General features: G+C 31.5%; 1 protein-coding gene across 30 annotated transcripts in view; it reads left to right on the forward strand.

Annotated features, from left to right (window-relative positions):
* LOC139492042 (neuron navigator 2-like) overlaps window positions 1-19,988 on the forward strand; it is a 322,278-nt gene that overhangs the window by 207,860 nt on the left and 94,430 nt on the right. For 19 of the 30 annotated variants that reach the window (XM_071280132.1, XM_071280142.1, XM_071280120.1 and 16 more), the window contains 2 exons: window positions 10,767-12,954; window positions 14,136-14,192. In XM_071280132.1, the coding sequence (XP_071136233.1) occupies window positions 10,767-12,954; window positions 14,136-14,192 (2,245 nt within the window). The remainder of the gene's footprint in view (window positions 1-10,766; window positions 12,955-14,135; window positions 14,193-19,988) is intronic. The other 11 variants (XM_071280137.1, XM_071280140.1, XM_071280143.1 and 8 more) reach the window with 1 other exon arrangement.

Genomic DNA, 19,988 nt, shown 5'->3' on the forward strand with positions numbered 1-19,988 from the left:
TGTTTAGTGTCTTTAAATATCAGCTGTATTTGTACGAGGCTAGGAAACAAGGTGTATGCGAGCTTTTAGCGAGCTACTACACCTGTTTCGAGCCGAGTACAAATACAGCTGATATTTAAAGACACTAAACAGTTATTGTCTTTATCCTGCAATTAATTCTGTATATTGATTGTGTTTTGAAAGACACAAAAACGAACATATTTAGCATTTATTTTCGATTTGTAATCCCTTGAGGCCCGCGTAGTAATATCAAAATCACACATTACGCTGAAGACGGGTTCGCAAAAAAGAATCTCGAATGGTCAACAATAATACATAGCTCCAGGTGAATAATTATCTATTTTAACATAACAACTAATTTCAACAGTAAAAACAAATAACAAAACATTGTCAATTTTGAAACAGAAGTGTACGAGTTGTCCTACGCTTCAGACTTGACATTCACTAAACATGCATGCTGAAATTGACATGGTTGATTTTGTAACACAATCATACACATTCAAGTTTTGAAATCGACAATTGTCATCGTCATTGGAATGCAACTGGAATACACATTCTGAGGTCACACAGGTTCAAACAATACTCAGTCCGGCAGTGGGCGGAGCTTTAAAGCGATATCTGTATAGTATACAGATACAGCATAGCGATATCTGTAGGGCTGTATCTGTATAGTAGGACACCCAATTGCAGGATAAATGTCTGTTTTCATCAGAGACAGATATATACACCCTTATCCTAACCCTGTGTATATATGTCTGTTTTCATCAGAGACATAATATACACCCTTATCCTAACCCTGTGTATATATGTCTGTTTTCATCAGAGACAGATATATACACCCTTATCCTAACCCTGTGTATATATGTCTGTTTTCATCAGAGACAGATATATACACCCTTATCCTAACCCTGTGTATATATGTCTGTTTTCATCAGAGACATATATATACACCCTTATCCTAACCCTGTGTATATATGTCTGTTTTCATCAGAGACATATATATACACCCTTATCCTAACCCTGTGTATATATGTCTGTTTTCATCAGAGACATATATATACACCCTTACCCTAACCCTGTGTATATATGTCTGTTTTCATCAGAGACAGATATATACACCATTATCCTAACCCTGTGTATATATGTCTGTTTTCATCAGAGACAGATATATACACCCTTATCCTAACCCTGTGTATATATGTCTGTTTTCATCAGAGACATATATATACACCCTTACCCTAACCCTGTGTATATATGTCTTGTTTTCATCAGAGACATATATATACACCCTTATCCTAACCCTGTGTATATATGTCTGTTTTCATCAGAGACATATATACACCCTTACCCTAACCCTGTGTATATATGTCTGTTTTCATCAGAGACAGATATATACACCCTTATCCTAACCCTGTGTATATATGTCTGTTTTCATCAGAGACATATATATACCCTTACCCTAACCCTGTGTATATATGTCTGTTTTCATTCAGACAGCAGGCCTGAATGAGACAGATAACTAAAACAAGACATCTTATTCTGTAATTCATTAGACGCCTGATTATGGTTACATAATTGTATTTATATTTTTGTTTTCAGGCCATTGATCTTTCTGTTTGAATTGCATGTCTTGCCCTTTTTAATGTTATACTGTTCATTGTTCAATGAGTTTTGTTCATTGTCAAAGACTGTACTGAAAGATGACCTATTGCAGCCAACTTTTCCATCATTTAGTCTCTGTTTGAAAGTTGTCTCAGGGAACTTTTTTTTTTATCACAGTCTTCAACAAAAAAATGTATACCATGTACTATATGTATTAAAGCTCTATATTGTCTTGAAACTAGATAACTATTTAGTGAGACTAAAAAGTGCCTTGTTTATAATGTTGGGTTGCTGTTATGTTGATGTATACTGTATCTCTCTTTATTGGGTACCATGAGCTATAATGGTTTACTATAATAAATTGTGACTTGGAGGGAGAGTTGTCTCACTAGCACTCATACCCCATATGGGGCCCATACCCGTAGCCAGGTATAATGACTGTTAAAGTCAATTTTCTGTTCAAATTATGACTGTTAACGTCAATGTTCTGTTCGAATTGTGACTGTTAAAGTCGAGTTTTGAGGCTAAATACCCCCCCCCCCCTTTGGAAATTCCTGGCTACAGCCTGTACCCCATCTTCCTATATCTACAGAAGAAAAATTGTAAATCAAGGTTTTCTTATTCCATTTTAAACCAAGTTTTACACTTCAGTAAGTAAAAATAATTATATCCTTCTCAAGGACCTGTAACCTTGGTTATAATTAATAGATTTACCAGTTTAATACAACCCATTTATTTTGTAAAATTTCAGAGGGTTTTAATTTTCAGTTTACTGGTGAAATTATAATGTTGCCATTTAATTAATGGATTTATAATTAGAAGGTTATTTGCCAGAAGTCAAAGGTCATCCGTAACTGAGTTAATCAATCAATCTAAAACTGATTTTAGGTTAAAATTTCAAAGTAAAACTGTAATTTAACACGGTGCAGGAGATTTTATCACATGATTTAAGTTTCAGTGGAGGCTCGTATTGTACACTCTGTTCACTCTGTGGTTACAGTTGCCCTGATCATTTTCAACATTTATGAATTGTGGTCACACATGTTATATTTATATATGTTAATTACGCTGATGTAGATCTTTTATAAATGTTTTGTTTTGGATATTTGATATGAGTCCTTGGGAGAAAAAAATATTCTACATTTATATATACATTAACTGTACACATCTGTTACATAATCTGATATAACATGTTAATATTGCATGTTATGTGCAGTTGTCGCATAGGATAATATACAAATTTGGAGGGAAAAAAAGGGGGGAGGTATATTAAATCCGCATGAGGTAGTTTAAATCTGTACACAAATAAAATTAGATAAGATCGATACTCTATTATATAAGAATGGGTTATAATTTGAAGCTCATACTGGATTGTTGAACTATAGGTTTATAAAATATACAAATGTTATTGCAAAAAGTAAAACCCTGACAGGTTAAAACTGGGAACCAATGGATAGGCACCAATGACATTTGAAATATTTTCACTATTGACAAATAAACTGGGCCCATTTCATTTCATTATAACCTCCATCCATCATGTGCATCCATGAACCCTAATTAAGACCAACTTTGTTTTTAGTGTATTCTTTTAAACATTATTTTTAGATTTAATGTGTTATTGATGGATGAAAAGTTTGAACAGGGTATTTATTTAATGTTTTACTGTAATCCTTTTATCCCTTAAAGCCTGTTTACATGGATTATTAGAGTTATCTTTCTTGATTTCATTCTGCATTCTTATCCAATAGGACAATTTTATGACCTTTTAAATTGTGAAAAGAATGGTGTCATTGTGACATTTTATTGACAAAATTTGGTCTAGATACAAAACTTTAAGAGACAGACACTTTTATGAGACAAATGTTAATGACAGGTCCAAAGAATTTTGACACAATAATTACCTATATTTTATCAAAGCAGCATGGTACCTATTTTTACCTGCTCAGGTAATCTTCAGTTGCATAAGAATCTCATTAATTACAAAGTTAGAAACAGATTTCTGTTTACCCTCACCATAGGAATATTTGTCTAAGTCATAGTAGATAAATAATGTGTGTTGACTTGAACTGACTTGGTGTATGATAATTCTATGTTTCTTTTTGTAATGGATAAAACCATCTTTGAAATTCTACCTGATGCAAACAATATCTTTCTTTGATAGTTTGTTACTTTATAAAGAAATAATATGGACTCAAATTTGGAACAACTTCCTTTTTAACAACCCTGTTTATGTAATTTGGGGGGGGGGGGGCATGTGGTGTAATATGGTTGTGTGGCTTCACATTGTTTGTATTTATCTCCTTAATTCAGTATATATTATTCGACTTGTTTTTCATGAGTAATAGGAAATTAAAGCTTTTATTTTTGTTTATTTCTAAAGACTCTCAGACATGCTTATTCCAGGTTCAACTTTGTTCAATAAAGATTTGAAGATTGAGTGATATTTTGAAGGTTGCTATTTGACAAGATAACACTACAGGGATCCAAAGTTAAAAAAATCAAACCCAAAGAATTTTGGAAATTGTTACCAATATTTTGAAGTGTTATTGACAGGGTACTTATACACTGTTGACAAATTAATCTTAAAAACAAAAGGTTAACATTTTTCAAAGGTGAATCGCTGATAAAGATCAAATTTGGACATGTTAAAAAATGATAGAAGATGATTAGGTAGATAAGGGGGTCAGAAGCCAGGTGATAGTCCCTGACTAAGGAATGTTCTCACCTGTCCAAATAGTTCTCTTTGAAGTTTACCTGAGGGGTCGTTGGGGTTGTTACAGGGATCTATATAATATTATATGTGATTAGATCAACAAGATATATTGACAAGTTCATCATATTTTATTTATTTAATAACAGTGACAAGTGATTTGTAAATAACAGGATTATTATAATGAAAAATACATAAAATTAGGGATGATTGCAGCTGCAAAAATAACAGGTATTGTTATAATTATTAGTAAATAAGTAATATACTATTTTAAAAGAATTTATTTTCTTTTAATTATTGATTATATTAGCAAAGTAGTGATAGTACTAATCAGTAGTAAAAAAAAACACAAATTTAGATAGTAAAATGTATAATTCCTTGAAAACCATGCTATATATATTAAAAAAAAAAAAACGTAGGACAAAACTTGTAAATGGTCATTCATTTGTATAGTGTATATGCCTGACCTGATATGTAAAATGAAATATATTAGCTTATCTTATACATGTAAATAAATATATTTCTATTATGAGAAAAGAAGGATAGTTTCAAATCACCATATTGAATTGAAATCTAGATACATTTAAATCATCTATACAACATGTACAAGTAAAAAGAATATACCTATGTATATATATCTTTAAATTTCATTCAGCTTAGTACGTTAAAAAAACTTTCCAGATTTAAATGATAGCATTGAATTGTAAATTCAGATTTTTATTTTTCATTCAGTATCATAATATCCTTGACACAGGTTCATCATGACAATCCTTCAATAAATTCAAAAGCCATACAATTTTCAGTGCACTACTGTGACACATTCCCAAATTACTACATACCAATCATATAAAAAATCACTCTTATTTTCCCATTTAATGGTTCATTTTCTATGCTATTACCTAGTACACAAAAAGCTAACATATTTACAGATCCTTCCTAATAATGATGTTTTGGCTGTACTAGCATGATTGATAACATTACATACTAATTGAAAACACAAAGGATGTTGTAAATGTAATTTAAATCACATTTTATCAGGAATAAAACTGTCAACCAGAATATAGACACATGTGGTTTGTTTGTAAATCTTACAATAGTTAGATAGGAGGAGGAGTGTTGTTTGTAAATCTTACAATAGTTTAAGGAGGAGTGTAGAGAGACAAAGGCAGGTACAGTTTACATTTGTTTTACCTGATTCTTTACAATTGGGATAATTTTCTTTGAACACAAGTGAGGTTTTTATGCCTCCACCATTAGGTGAAAAAGGAGGGAGGGGGGCATTATTAAGTGTTTCTGTTGACTATTAGTCTTCCGGTTCTATTTTCACTTGTTTGAACCTTGAGCGGAGGCATATTTTATAGAAGCTGTCTTTAGTTGAAGAAAAGTCTTTTCTGTAGCTAGCATTATGTGGATTCATTATTATTTGTTGGATACCAATTTTTGTGGGTTTCGTGAATACAGGTAAACCCTTGATTTCAAATTTTCTATGGGCTTTGTACGATTCGTGATGGCAAAATAACCAAATCAAATATTCACGAAAATGCAAGTTTTCCTCAATCCACGAAAATTGGTACCCACGAAAATAAATATTAGATAGACCAGTAATACCACACCTGTCTGATGTAGATCCTCTCAACCTTAATTTGAGGTGGTACAAAATCAGTTACTCAGCTGTCCACTATAGGCTAATTTTCATATTTGTTACTTAGAATTTAGGGGATACTGGGGGCATCCAAGATCTCCCTTTAACCTTGCAGAAGAACACAGATCAGATTATATGGTTTGATTGAGGTTTGCTTTACGCAGCTAAAAGCATGAAAGGCTATAATTCACTGTGAGAGCTAATATGGAAAAGTCCCTATGCTTGAGTACACCTGTCACAGAATATGATTTACTTCAAATGATTGTTTTTAAGTTATATTTAGGTAGGATTTATAGAAAATTTAAATATGTCATTAATAATTCACATTATTTATTAAATATAATACTATATTTATTGACTCTTAATCATGTTAATACATAAGTATTGATTTGTCACCAATAAAAGTGACATTTAAAAGTTTATATGTAATATCATAAATTTGTATACTAACTTTTGATAAATTGAATTAATTTGGTATAGATATTTAAATAATTGAAACTGATCACCCTCTTTATAGAGGTTAATACCCCATAAAAATGAAAATCTTAATAGTTCTTTGACCCATTAGCCTAACAAAGAGAAGATTTGAGAAGATAATATGGGCCTATCATATTTTCTGAGGAGATAATATCTAAGCTACCCAGCCTTGTTATAAAAACTTACTTTTATCTAGAAGGGTAAAGATAAATAATCTTTTATAATTTCAGTGAAAATGAACTTTTATCTGATGGGGGAGTTAATCTTGATGTATTGGGGTTTTAGTAGAATTAGATATTTTGGGGAAAATGGAAAATATGACACGCTTTGTTTGTTATTTGACAAATATGATATATGAATTATTAAAAGAGAAAACAAAGCCATTGAACCATCTTAAAGAGATTTTACTGTTGTAATTGAACTGTCAGTCATACTTAAAGAAGACAAAATCAGTCCGTGAATTGAATACACAAAAAACACTAGATAAACATTTGGATTGGATATTCTAGATAGATATAGGAAGATATGGTATGAGTGCCAATGAGACAACTCTCCATCCAAATAACAATTTTATAAAAGTAAACCATTATAGGTCAATGTACAGCCTTCAAGATGTCTTTAATGTTATTTGTGCTGTTTGTTGGATTCCTGAATACAGTCTTCAGACATTTTATTTTTCTATATTTTGTAGTTTTTGGCAAGCCCTCCGAATGTTTTAATGCTGTTTGGAGACTGTCACTTTGAAATTAACCTAAATCGATCATTTGGCAATACCTAACTAACTCTTAAAACTTTTTGATTCTGTAACTGCAAGATTTCAGAAAAATTATGAAACTTCTCTTATATGTAGAAAATTTTCTACTTTGATAACAATTAACCCAAAATCGTGGTTGAAACCGAAAGTTTGGTTTGGAGAATACCCCAGCTTAAGGTTATAATGTTTTATAGTATGGAGACATTAATCAACTGGTTTCCAACCAATCAAATAATTTGTTTCATATAGTATAAAATATATAACGTATGTCAACTTTTATAATCTTCCTAGCAGCTCCAGTCCAAAAGTCCATGCAATATTTTGAATATTTCTTTTATCAGAGGTTCAAAGGTGAAATCAAAATTATGCAATGATCAATTATTTTGAAATAAAATACTAGTTTGCAATTTTGTACATAATAAAGAGAAAAATAGGGGAACTTGCTTTTACTCATTGTGAATTTTCATTTTGATCAAATGGCTTCAGTATTTCAACTTTTATCAGACATTGTTCAGCAAAGTAAAATTCCTTGTTCTAACTGATTGATCTGAGTTTTTGGAATGTCAGGTAAAACTTAGGTCAAAGGTCATTCAGGTAAGTTTTTGTTTGTTTTCATTTTAATGTAAAACACTTAATATCTCTAATTGTATATAGATGTACAATTTTTACCTAAAGGGAATATAGTTTTTGTGGTAAATTAATACAAGTTTATCTGGTGCCATTCTGATGAGTGATTATGGTTTATATAAACTTGATCTACATGGAGATATACATGTATTGTTATGAGTAAGTAAAATTCACAATGTAAAAGTTTGATAGTCACAAATAATTTGATGCTATTTTGAGTTAGCAATGATGCGCTGGATTGAATTTGCCTTACATTTGGTCCTGTGAAATTTTTTTATATATGGGTCCCATTAAAAGTTTACTAAAAAAAAGTCTACAATTTATACGATTTCTGAAAATTTCAAAGGTTTCTTAAAAATATGGACCTCTAAAAGAGTGATATTGTTCTGACAAATATGGACCTCTAAAAGAGTGATATTGTTCTGACAATTTAGGATTAATTTATTCTGTCTATCACATTGAGTTTTGTTGTACATGCTGCTTTAGAAACTTTCTGAATATCCTTTTAATCTCGAACCAGAAGGGGGAGGATTAGATGTTCAGGGTTCAGATCTTGTCATAATGTGTTGTTGGCGCAGGGGAGGAAGGGGGTTTTAATCTAGATGAAATGTTTCGTGCTTTGCAGTTGTTGACGTTGGTATTAATTGTAACCTATAAATTTCTCATATTTTGGTAACTTGTATTGATGGGTTTCTGTGTCATGTATTTCGTGACAAATGAGAATCCATATGTTATACTTTGCATGTCTGATCTGATAGTTTGATCAAGGGAAGGCATGCATCATTACATGTATGATAAAATCTAGTCCATAGATAAAGCGGCCCAACTTTAAAGGGGTTCAAATCACTTTCTTACCACTTTGTGGTTTAGTGGAAGTATTTAATTCCTGTCATGGTACCAAAGTTTTGTCAAAATGACTTCCTAAATTACATTTTCACAGATCATTAGGTGACCTTTAATTGTTTACTTTTGGAGGTTTCGAGGTTCATGTATATTTGTTTAAACCAAAGACCACACAGTAAAATTGGGACAAAAACAAAAACAGCATGGGGTCGGACAAAAGACGTAGAAAGTTGACATTGTTTGTTTTGTCTGACGGCCATTGTGAATGATGATATTGTTCATACTTCACAAAGAAGCAGACGTTTAATGGCTTATCCTTTACAGCCCGCCAAATATCATCTTCAGTTGTGCGTTTTACCTGATCCAAAAACGACACACCTGTTGTTATCACATCAAAACATCAAAAACAATATTTTTCTTAGTCTCTAAAAAAAACCACAGCTGGTAATATTGTCCAAAGGGATTCAAGTTATTAGAATTTTAATACTGCTTTAAGGCCTTTGATGTGGTGACAAATTCGAAATTTGAAACAAATGTCCTGTAAAAGTTATATGTGACAATACCAATGTTTCATTATCAAGATTTTAAAAAAAATAATCGTATGGATTTTAGTCATATTATGATATTTAAATGATATGATACGGTTTGAGGATGTTACAGTTTGCTTTAAGGAGACATTGTTGAAGAATGTTACTTGGATTACTACGATTTTTTGTTACGAACATCATTTTTGAAAATAACTGTTGGATTTTTAGAAGACATTGTTTAAGAACATCAATTTGAACGTAACTGTGGGAAAATTTACAAATATCATTTGGATGTAACATTTGGATTTTAACGATACATTGTTATAAGGATATAACTTTGATATACTGCTAGATTTTTACAATTCATTGTTTAAGGACATTATTTTGAACGAACTACTGGATTATTTTAGGTTCAATAAAAATGCATGATAGAGGTAAGGGGAAAGCCAGAATACTTGTCGCTTGTTGTATAAATAGTTAATAGAAATTTATCATTCTGTACAGCTTTACTTATTGTTGGAACGGGGTGTTGCTAACTTTTATATAGAGTTTATATATATAAATTTATATTGCATTATCCTTTTGAATTTGAACATGCTAGGGAATTGAAATGACTCAGGAAACATGCAGCAATTAGAAATTTAGAAATATACTGTGAAAAAGATCAATGTTTCTGTATATTTACTAATATTTCAACAATATTTGGACAAAATGCATTTTTTCATCAGTACAGTGTTTTCAAAAATATTTCATTTACTAACTTTTGCCTGGATTTAAATTACACACAGTAAAAAAATTTATATACAAAGCTTTGCAAATAGGTCGGTTACTAATAGAACCATATAAGACATTGTATTGTAGATAAGTTAAAAATGTTTATGTTCATTGGACAACAATCATTGACAATAGCACATATAAAAAAAATATTTGACACTCTTGTTTTGGTATTAGAATACCAGGTCCATAGAACGACAAGGATGGAAAAGTAAAAAAGACACTGCAAAGTAATATTTCCCTGTGAAGACTAAAATAGCATAAAGACAATTATTAAATGACTAAACAGATTAACTGTGTTGTTTGTTTTTTACCTGAGACAATATTTAACTACATACCTGAAAACTAATCAGTTTTTACCTGTTGACCTCATTGTACTTTTCAATAAAAATCATTTACTATGTCATTTGGTTATATGCCTGTTTAGAAAAGTAAAGTTATGTAAATATTTGCATGTTTGATTAAAGAATAAGAATCCTATTTGATCTGACTGACGAATTTAAAGGGACTGACTTTTACCTCAATAGTGCAGAAAAAATGTACAAAAAATGTACAATTTAGTTGAGACTTAAAATCACCTCATTGATGAAGTGGTGTTTGTATTTTTTTTGTTGATAGTGCAGAAAATGTACAATTTGGTAGAGACTATGATTTAGAAGAGTACACTGAGAGAAGGATTCAACCTTTTTCAGAAAAACTGGAAATCTTTGTTAATTAAAATAAAATTAAAACATGTTTTCGTAGGGTTCAAACTCATGAACCAAGTGTTGACAAAATATTAGTCATTAAAATTCTTGATTTTTTTTTCAGGTTCTTCTTTGAATACTGTTAAAAGCAGTCATCCATCTTCCCGAGCTACATCACCTGCTGTTCCCGGATCTGGTATTCCTACTCCTGGGGGTCGCTCCTTGACAACACCGAGACCATCTGGAGAAAAACAGCCAAGAGTGGTCAGTACAGGAAGTACCACCTCAACAAGTTCAACTGCTTCAAACAAAAGTACTTCACAGAAAACGACACCACAAAATAAAAACTCTATGTTGGATAAATTTAAATTTTTCAACTCCAAGGACAAATCCAAGGGCAAAAGTGGAGTTCCTAAAAGCACATCAAAAACAAGTACTGGTAGTACTGCGAGCACAAGTTCCTCATCCTTAGCTCTTAGTAGTGATAGGGATTCACGAATCAGTACAGATACCAGATCAAGTACTGCTAGTGCAAGAAGTTCAAGTTCAACTGATCCTGGTGCTATAAGTTTTTCACCAGAATCAGAAAGTCCCAAACTTCCACCAAAAACAAAGTCCCTTGGAAAAACCGTCAACAAGAAGGAGCATCCATCTACTTTGCCCTTGGCTCAGAATGAGAAACATTATTCATCTTCCGATCATGGATCTGGAGTTAAAAAATCATCAAGTAAAACAGACTTAAAATCAGGACAAAAAGGGACAAAAATTGGAACTCTCATCCCATCAAAGTCAGCATCTAAATCATCGAAATCCACTTCATCAACGCCAACAAGTACAGGGATACGAACACCAACAAGCATTCCAAAACCAGGAAAATCTCGTAGTAAAGATGAGAAATCCAAAAGTCATTCTCAGTCGTCATCTGCAGCTACATCGCCATCAGTGTCAGGAGTGCCATCTACAAAACATTCAGGATTAAGTGCATATGGGTCACCATCTGTAGGGTCACATTCAAAACAACATTATGAAACAATAAGTGACCACTCAAAAGCAAGTGTGCAAGATTCAGACAAGATGTTACAAATGAAAGGTAGATACACAGAAATTGACTATTCTGACGGGAAAATAGACCGAGTTGGTGATGGCCAATATTCAAAAAGTAGTTCTAAAATGTCTGGATATCAAAGTGGTATTCAAAAGCCTTCAGTTAATAAAGAAGGAAACTTACAACAGACAGTCAATGTTGTTAAACCAACGTGTTCGGTGGCTAATACTCAAATGCATGCCATGACTGGCATATCTGATCTCAATACACAATCAGGAATAATAAACCGTGCATTACCTCCACCTCTTCCAAAGACAGAACCGCCACCTAGGAGTAACACACCGTCAATGAAAGATCATAGTAATAACTCTGTGCCACAAACCAAAAAAGATGGTGCTAAAAACGAGAGTCCTGGTTCTCCATCTGGACAATCATCAATATCAGGCCATAAAAGTGATTCTACGTCCTCATCATCTAGTCATAGTGGACCTAGTGGTAATAATAGTAACTCGTCAACGGAAAGTGTTATATATCGTCCGTCAGACTCAGGCTCTGATGTTGGAAGTATAAGTGCTACAAATTCACCGAGGCTAGGATTGAAAGTGTTACAGCCTCAACAACCGATAAATAAATCTGCAAACAATGTGGCAATCGTTCAACCGAGACATGGTGAAAAAGTTGAAACGACATTTGATTCTGAAGTAAGGACAAAAACTGTGAATAAAGACAAAGAAAAAAGTTCAAAAGAGACTACTTTTTCTGAAAAAGATACAACGTTTGTAGACGATTCTGGTGAAGCAATGGATATTAAACCAATGCAGCCGATATTAAGAGCAATGCCATATGGGACAGGGTATTTACGTGGATACACTACTCCACCAGGAAAAATCTTTCACAATCCTGGCTATGCTACACCTACTGCCACTTACTTCGCTAGCACAAGCCGGCTAGGTATGAATCGTCCTCTAATGGATCATGGGAAATTTTATTCTGGTCCAATAAGAAAAACGCCATCTAGTGGATTAAATAGTTCATTTGACGGAGATTATAGTTCTGATTATGAAAGCTTTGATTACATCTCTGGATATATGTCAGATGGGGATATACTAAAAGGAAGTCAAAACAAAGTGGATGAAATGAATTGTGGATATATGAGTGAAGGTGGCGCTTCCCTGTATGCTAGACGCCTACAGCAGAGGTTCAGAGAAGGGATGCAAGCTGTTAAAGAATCTATGCAGAAAAATAATGGGATGATTGACGATGATAGGTATTCTATTTTATATTTTATTGAACTTTGACCTTAAAAGTTAACAAAAAAAACAAAGAAAGCAACAACCAACCCGACATGAAAATATAAAAGTAAGAAGGGAAGCTTTAGAATAATCTATTATTTAATGTCTCTGATTTTATTCATGAAATAAGACTATAAAAGAGCGTGGTCAAACCAAAGGTTTTGAAAAATCGGTGAAATAATATTTGCTAGTTCTCTGTCAAGCACAAAATATACGGGTCAGTTAATAACAACACTAAAAGCTTTATCTTACATTTTAAAAATATTTGTTTTTAGGTCTATAAGTAGTAGATTGACTGACATTGTAAAAATAAATCTGTTTTCCATTAGTATTTCTTTTCAATAAACTTTAGAAACATGGGCAGGCTGGTCAATGTAGACAGGTGTAAAAAAGACAAAATTGATGCAAGATCATAAAGATGTAGTTTAGTTAAGAACATATTAAAATAGTTGGCTTATCAATAATAAACAATGCTAAAAGTGTGAAAATAGACAAGTTATCAACTTTATAGAAACTATCAATCACAAATTTCAAACAACAGTAGAATTATTTACATAATATTTCACACTTAACAGCTATTTACAATCAGGATTCCCATGTGGGCTAGACAAAACAAATGTAACTTTATGTTAATTATGTAAATATTTATTTATAATAGTGTTTAATGTTTATACTGGAAGATGATTGATTGAAATTTACTTCCATTTGGATGATAGATAGATTTTCTGTGATGTAAAATCAAGTTAGAGTTATCTTCCCTTCAATGACATATTTGGATTAGTATTGATGATTTATAAAATGTTCATAAAAAACATTTTTCAACGTTTACAAATGAACAGTTAAAATTTGTTGATTTATCATGATTTATTGAAGGAACTTGCTCATTTTACCTTTCTCAGATTACAGCAAAGGGGATAACTCTTAACCCAAATTACAGCACAGGGGGATAACTCTTAACTCAAATTACAGCAAAGTGGATAACTCTTAACTCAAATTACAGCACAGGGGGATAACTCAAATTACAGCACAGGGGGATAACTCAAATTACAGCTAAGGGGGATAACTCAAATTACAGCAAAGGGGAATAACTCTTAACTCAAATTACATGATTTGAAAACTATATTAAGTTAATGAGATTATGATATTCTTCTGTTAGACAACATCACAAAAAGTTTCAGATGAAAAGGAGGCAATCTGTACCCAGATCTGTTCGGTAAACTTTCATTTTGTTACACATATCCTTGGTGGAAAGATGGTATAATACCTTGTTTACCCTGCTTGGTGTAAGGGATTAATGTGGTATAAAGTTCAAAATTAAACATATTAAATATATATTTTGCTAAGTATACAGCAGAAAATATTCATCTAGACATTCATAAGATATTTGTTATAAAGTGGTTTTGTTCATGTTCAGTTTAATTGATAACTTCTTTCAAAATTATGAGGCATACAAATCTTCATCTTATGTCTCCAAACCTTTAGCCATGTTAGCTCATGAATTCATTCAACATGTCTTTGACTATTTGTTTTTTTAAATACTTAAACAAATATTTTTCTTGCTCAAATGGGCCTGTATTAGAATTAAAATTGAATTGACTGACCACTGGCCAGTTAATAGATATCCTCACAATGTCAGTTGTTCCATGTCCACTCTGATTCTCTGGGTGGACATACAACACCTCATCACCTGGTAATTTGAAAAGTAGAACTTGATTAGATTGTGAATTGAACTGTTTCTGATGTATAGTTTTACCTAAGGTTGCTTAGTCCCTACAATTGGTTTAAGCTTAGATCGTATATCCTATAAAATAACAGTAAAAAATAGAAGGTGGCGAATTATGTGCATGAAATTAAAAAAAAATATCTGGCATGAACCTGGTGAAATATGGTGGAAGGGAAGTAACCCTAATTATTTTTGCATGACTTCTGTAATAGTTGATTATACAAGTTATATGTTTCAGCAAAAAATCAGTATAAAAACAAATGTAAATTTCTGGTATGAACATATTCTGTTGAGTTAATGACAGAAACCTCTTAAGAGAAGTGATACAGATAATTTGTTGAATGATTTTACCATCTTGTAGATGAAACTCTTACAATTAATGGACATTCCTTGAACAACAAAACATAAGCGTTTCCAGATTATTAATTATCCAAAACATTATTTATTTTCTTTTGTATTTGTGCTTCTGTGTTGTTCATTAAAAGAAAGATAAAAGTATAAGAATGTTTAGTAATTGAAAAATTAAACCAATTTTAGATTCATGGCAAAATTAAATTAAATTTAGATATTATGACTTGTACACTTGAGAATGAAATAAGTTAAAGCAGCTTTAAGTAAAGTGTTTGTGTATGATGCAACTGTATGCTATAATTACTGGTGTACAAATAAGCAAGAGCTTGTATCCTCATACCTTCCAATTATTCTACCCATTAAAAGCAATATCTTGACAAAATAGAGGTGCCAAAATAAACGATTTTAATTATCAGTTATTAAATTAACAGTTGATAAATCCTTTATCAATGTTTTATTTGTCAAATTTTACCATGTTGAAATCTTTGGGGCAGCAGTTTGGTGACTGTTTGAAGTACCTGTCATATTTAAAGACAAACTCTTGTATTTTTAAAGAAAGATATACCCAATATTCATATTTTGTTTTTTTTAATACCATCTTTGCAAGTTTTACATGTATGATAACTGGGACTATTATAATAGTATAATAATTCAAGTTAATAAGTTTAATGCTTTAAAATATGCTACCTTTGTTTTTCTTGCTGCACAATGAAATACAACAAAAATATGAAAAGTTGAGTAGGTGCAAACATCAGCATCTTAAAAAATATAAGAACAAAAGTTAATTAGCAGAAAAATAAAGTTGGTTATGTTTTGAAATAGTTAAATCCCAGTGTTACCAAGGAAGTGATGTAAACAAAGGTAATTACACGGCCCATTATCTCATAGATTACTTATACTGATAGTTGTTATTTAAACACACTTTTAGGTTGTTTTAATACAGAAACTCAGAATTAGGTACCTAAACATTAGACCCATCAACATCAGCCAGTTATATTTTAAATTGAGCTAGAATCCTAAGCTTTGAAAAATGCCATCATGGAGTTATCATCCTCTATGAAAATTCCCTTCTCCAGTTATCTCCCTTTGACAATACTCTAAAGGAGTTATCTAACCTTTGGTTAAAATTAATTAAAACTAAAAGAGCAGTCTGTAAATATTTGTAATTATTTAAATATGTCGTGATATCATCTATGATATGCCGTCTTTATTGTTGACAACATTATTGGTGTCCAGTAGCCATTGTCCAGATGAATTATGGGTAGTTTATGGACATATTAATGTTTTATCAGATGTTTCTGCATTATAATGTGGTGTTATATAAAGTTCAGTGTCATTTCTGATTGCCTTTCATTAAGTTTTAGTGCTAAGCTATACAACAAGGTCATTTGTTGCAGCTATTTGCCATGGGTTGTTTGTTATGGAGATGGCAATATGAGGTTGCTCATTGAAAATTATCAATTTGTAGTTGTTATTTTAGAAAATTTACTTAGGAATTCAAAACTTCAAAGAAAATAAAAAATATTAAAAACCAAGCATATGAAAGATCAATAGAGTTTTTGTACAGTTTACATTTTGGATATTTTTCATGTTCCACCTTCTGTTGTTCAATAATTTTTACAGTGTCGCAACCCCCCTTTCGAAAATGGGCGATTATGGCTAAATCTGTCCCTGTTTTAAGATATTATTATTAAGTTTGATAAAAAAAATATCTGAAAATCTATCATCAATTTTATTGAAAAGCAGTTTGAAAATTTTGTATTTTTATTGGAGAACTGAAACATCCCAATGGAAATTCAGTCCTGAATAATTTATAGCTACTACACACTTTCAACAATATGCTTGGTATAAAAGTGTTCATTTTAGAATAGAAAACCTTGTGAAATCGTGTTGGATCTTGTCTGGTTGACGGCTGCTGGGTGTTGGGTAGGAATAATTGATATGACGATCGTAAATCAACGTTCAATAGAGTTTGGATTACTCATTCTCTTATTGATTCAGTACCTGCGTCTAAGCTTTCCTATAAATTTTATAAAGTGCTACAGTTTCTCATAAATATCTATAAAATGGCGCTATTACGTGTAAAATCAAACCAAATAGACAATTGGGCTTTTCTATTAAGTTTCCTGAATGAATTTATTCAATTTTATTGGAAAATCATAGAATTTATTCAAGTCAGTATAGACATGTTTAATACATTTTACAATTGCTATGGTCACCAGGGGTCTGAAATTCTTTAGTTTTACAAATTATCTGTTCCAGATGGAAAATTATAATCATTAAAGTCTAAAATAATGGGTGCAAAGTTATTGGACTTTTTTAATGGGAATTACTTTGATTGATGAATGACATATCGTTATTTTTGATTTTTCCCCTGTTGTAAAGTTTTTGTTTTTATGTCCCATTTTTGGGCATTATGTTTTCTTGTCTGTGCGTCCATCGGTTTGTTTGTTCGTCTGTTAGTTTGTCTGTTCGTCCTTTGGTCAAAAGTCCTGCTTCAGGTTAAAAAATTTTGTCGAGGTAGTTTTTGATGAAGTTGAAGTCCAATCAACTTGAAACTTAGTACACATGTTCCCTATGGTATGATCTTTCTAATTTTAGTGCGAAAGAGTTTTTACCCTATTTTAATGATCCACTGAACATAGAAAATGTTAGTGCGGATATAATGTTTAGTTTCATTTGTTTTGTTGGGTTTTTTTCCCATTTACATTGAACAGTTTTGAAGTGTTTAGAATAAAAAAAAAAGATATTTACCACATCTTAAGGATGTTCGCTTCTCTGTTTGAAAATAACAAGCTTTTTAAAAGACCGTTATGAATTGAAAGTATATAGATAAAGAAACTAAAAAAGCAGAAAAAAATGGAGGGTCCATGTGCTTGTTTTCGAGATATAAGCCGTTGAAAATTTGGCGGGAAATAATTCTCTCTAGATTTTTCTTTCACTTAACATTGGCCTATTTTTTGTTTAAAAAACTATGAAAAAATAACTAGGATTTCATAAGATTTTGAAATATGGCTTTTCAAATAATATGTAATAAAAATATGAAAAGAAAAGTAGGGGTTAGTTGGCAAATTTTTTAAATTTTAATACATGGATAAAAACCAGAGGATTCCGAAAATCTGACAAAAATTCAAAAAGTAGAGGAGCAAAGTCATCCTGAAGTATCTCAATCTTAAATGTGTCAGTGTTCAAGGATTAAAAGGATTACAACTAAAATAGCAAAAGTAAAGAAAAATAATGTGATTATCTCCCTTGGCCAAATTAATTGAAAGCAAAACATTTGGTAATTAATTGTGACAAATTAATTAATGTTATGATAACATCGCCTGTGAATGATGATATGTTTATATCTGTCTTGTACATTAATGTTTCCTGCATAACAAGTCAGCAGGAATCCTGACGAAATCATTGAAAGGTTAACTCATAGTGTACAAGGTAGGACAAGAGTTTAATTTAATAGTTAAAAAAGATTTTTTTCATTTTTAGATTGAAGTTACTCAGGTATTGATTGGTCAAACTGTTCTTTTCAAGCCCCAAAAGAAGCATGGCTAAAAAATAAAGTTTCTTTACGACTCGAACAGTTTGAACTAAATTTGCTACAGATTTGCATAGTATTATTTTGTAATGTAAATTGGTAATTATTTCTCTATTTAATGTCATCTGAAAATGTGTAGTAAGGAGAATTTTTAATTCAGTTTATATATACTGTTGATTGCATTGCATGACTAAATTGTTGTAAAAAGTTTTTAAACTTGACATTGGCACTTTAAACATGCAATAATGCTGTTTTTTTTGGTAAAATTGTTTGTCACCCAAATTTTCTTGAATGGAACATTTTACGTTTTAATCATCAGTTGTTTTATTTTGCAAGCTTTTAATACATTTATAAAATCTTGATTAAATAATGGAATTGTACATTTGAAATTGGCATAAAGGGCCATTACTCAAAGAAAATGCAAAGTTATGAACAAGTTGTAAACTGTAGTTAATGTTTGGAGAAAATATGGCTTCCTTAAAAAAATAAACTGCAAATTTTAATTTCAGTTAAAAAAAGGAGGCTGCGACTCATGCATTGTCACAATTTTAAATTCATATGGACTTGTTTTAGTGATTCAAATGGCACATCTAGGATCATCCATTTGAATTCATCCATTTGAATGGACTTTAGGTTTTGAAATTAAGACTGCAAAAGGTCAAGACTTAAACTTCAGAAATTTCCAGATCAGGGACCTACACATTTTGGGGCCTGGGTCAAACATTCCAAAGGGAAGAGAAATTAGTGAAGTATTTTGTGGCAAAAGTAAAAATTAATGAGGTACTTTAATGAGCAATATAATGTAAGAAACAGATGCTGGAAATAAATATTTGAGGATGTGTTTTAAGAAAATATCATAAAAATCAATAATTAACAAAGACTTATGGTATTTCTTGATAATTTAACCACCATTAGACACATGTGTTGAATGGATTTTCGTCAAGGCTGACAGGGAAGTTTTTCATGTAATTTTGGCACCTTGTCCTACTATTCTTGGCTCCTTTTCAGCAAGTTAAAAAGCATCATAATGTAGTAATGGAGTATGATTTAATTGGTAAACAAGTACTTTGATCTTTTAATGTAATTATGTATATTGTATAACACTTGATAGGCAATTAATAAATGTCTTCGAAAAATTCCTCTATAAAGTTATTTTTTATTTTTTTTGGGGGAGGTCAGGTTCAAGTTTAGAAGAGGTGTAAGGCCGTACTGTCCTCCATTATGTTAAGTGGCCCTCATTTACTTTAGAGGACTGTGGACTCCAGATTTAGGCTTCCTTAGGTGTTTAGGAATAGGGTACGGTAAGGGTTATGACTTATGGTTAGAGCTGAGCCCTTAAAAATTACCTCATGGATTCCATCAAAATAAACATGTCTTCAAAAACTCTTTTCTTTTCAATC

This window comes from Mytilus edulis, chromosome 10 (assembly GCF_963676685.1).
Source record: "Mytilus edulis chromosome 10, xbMytEdul2.2, whole genome shotgun sequence".
Lineage (NCBI taxonomy): Eukaryota > Metazoa > Mollusca > Bivalvia > Mytilida > Mytilidae > Mytilus > Mytilus edulis.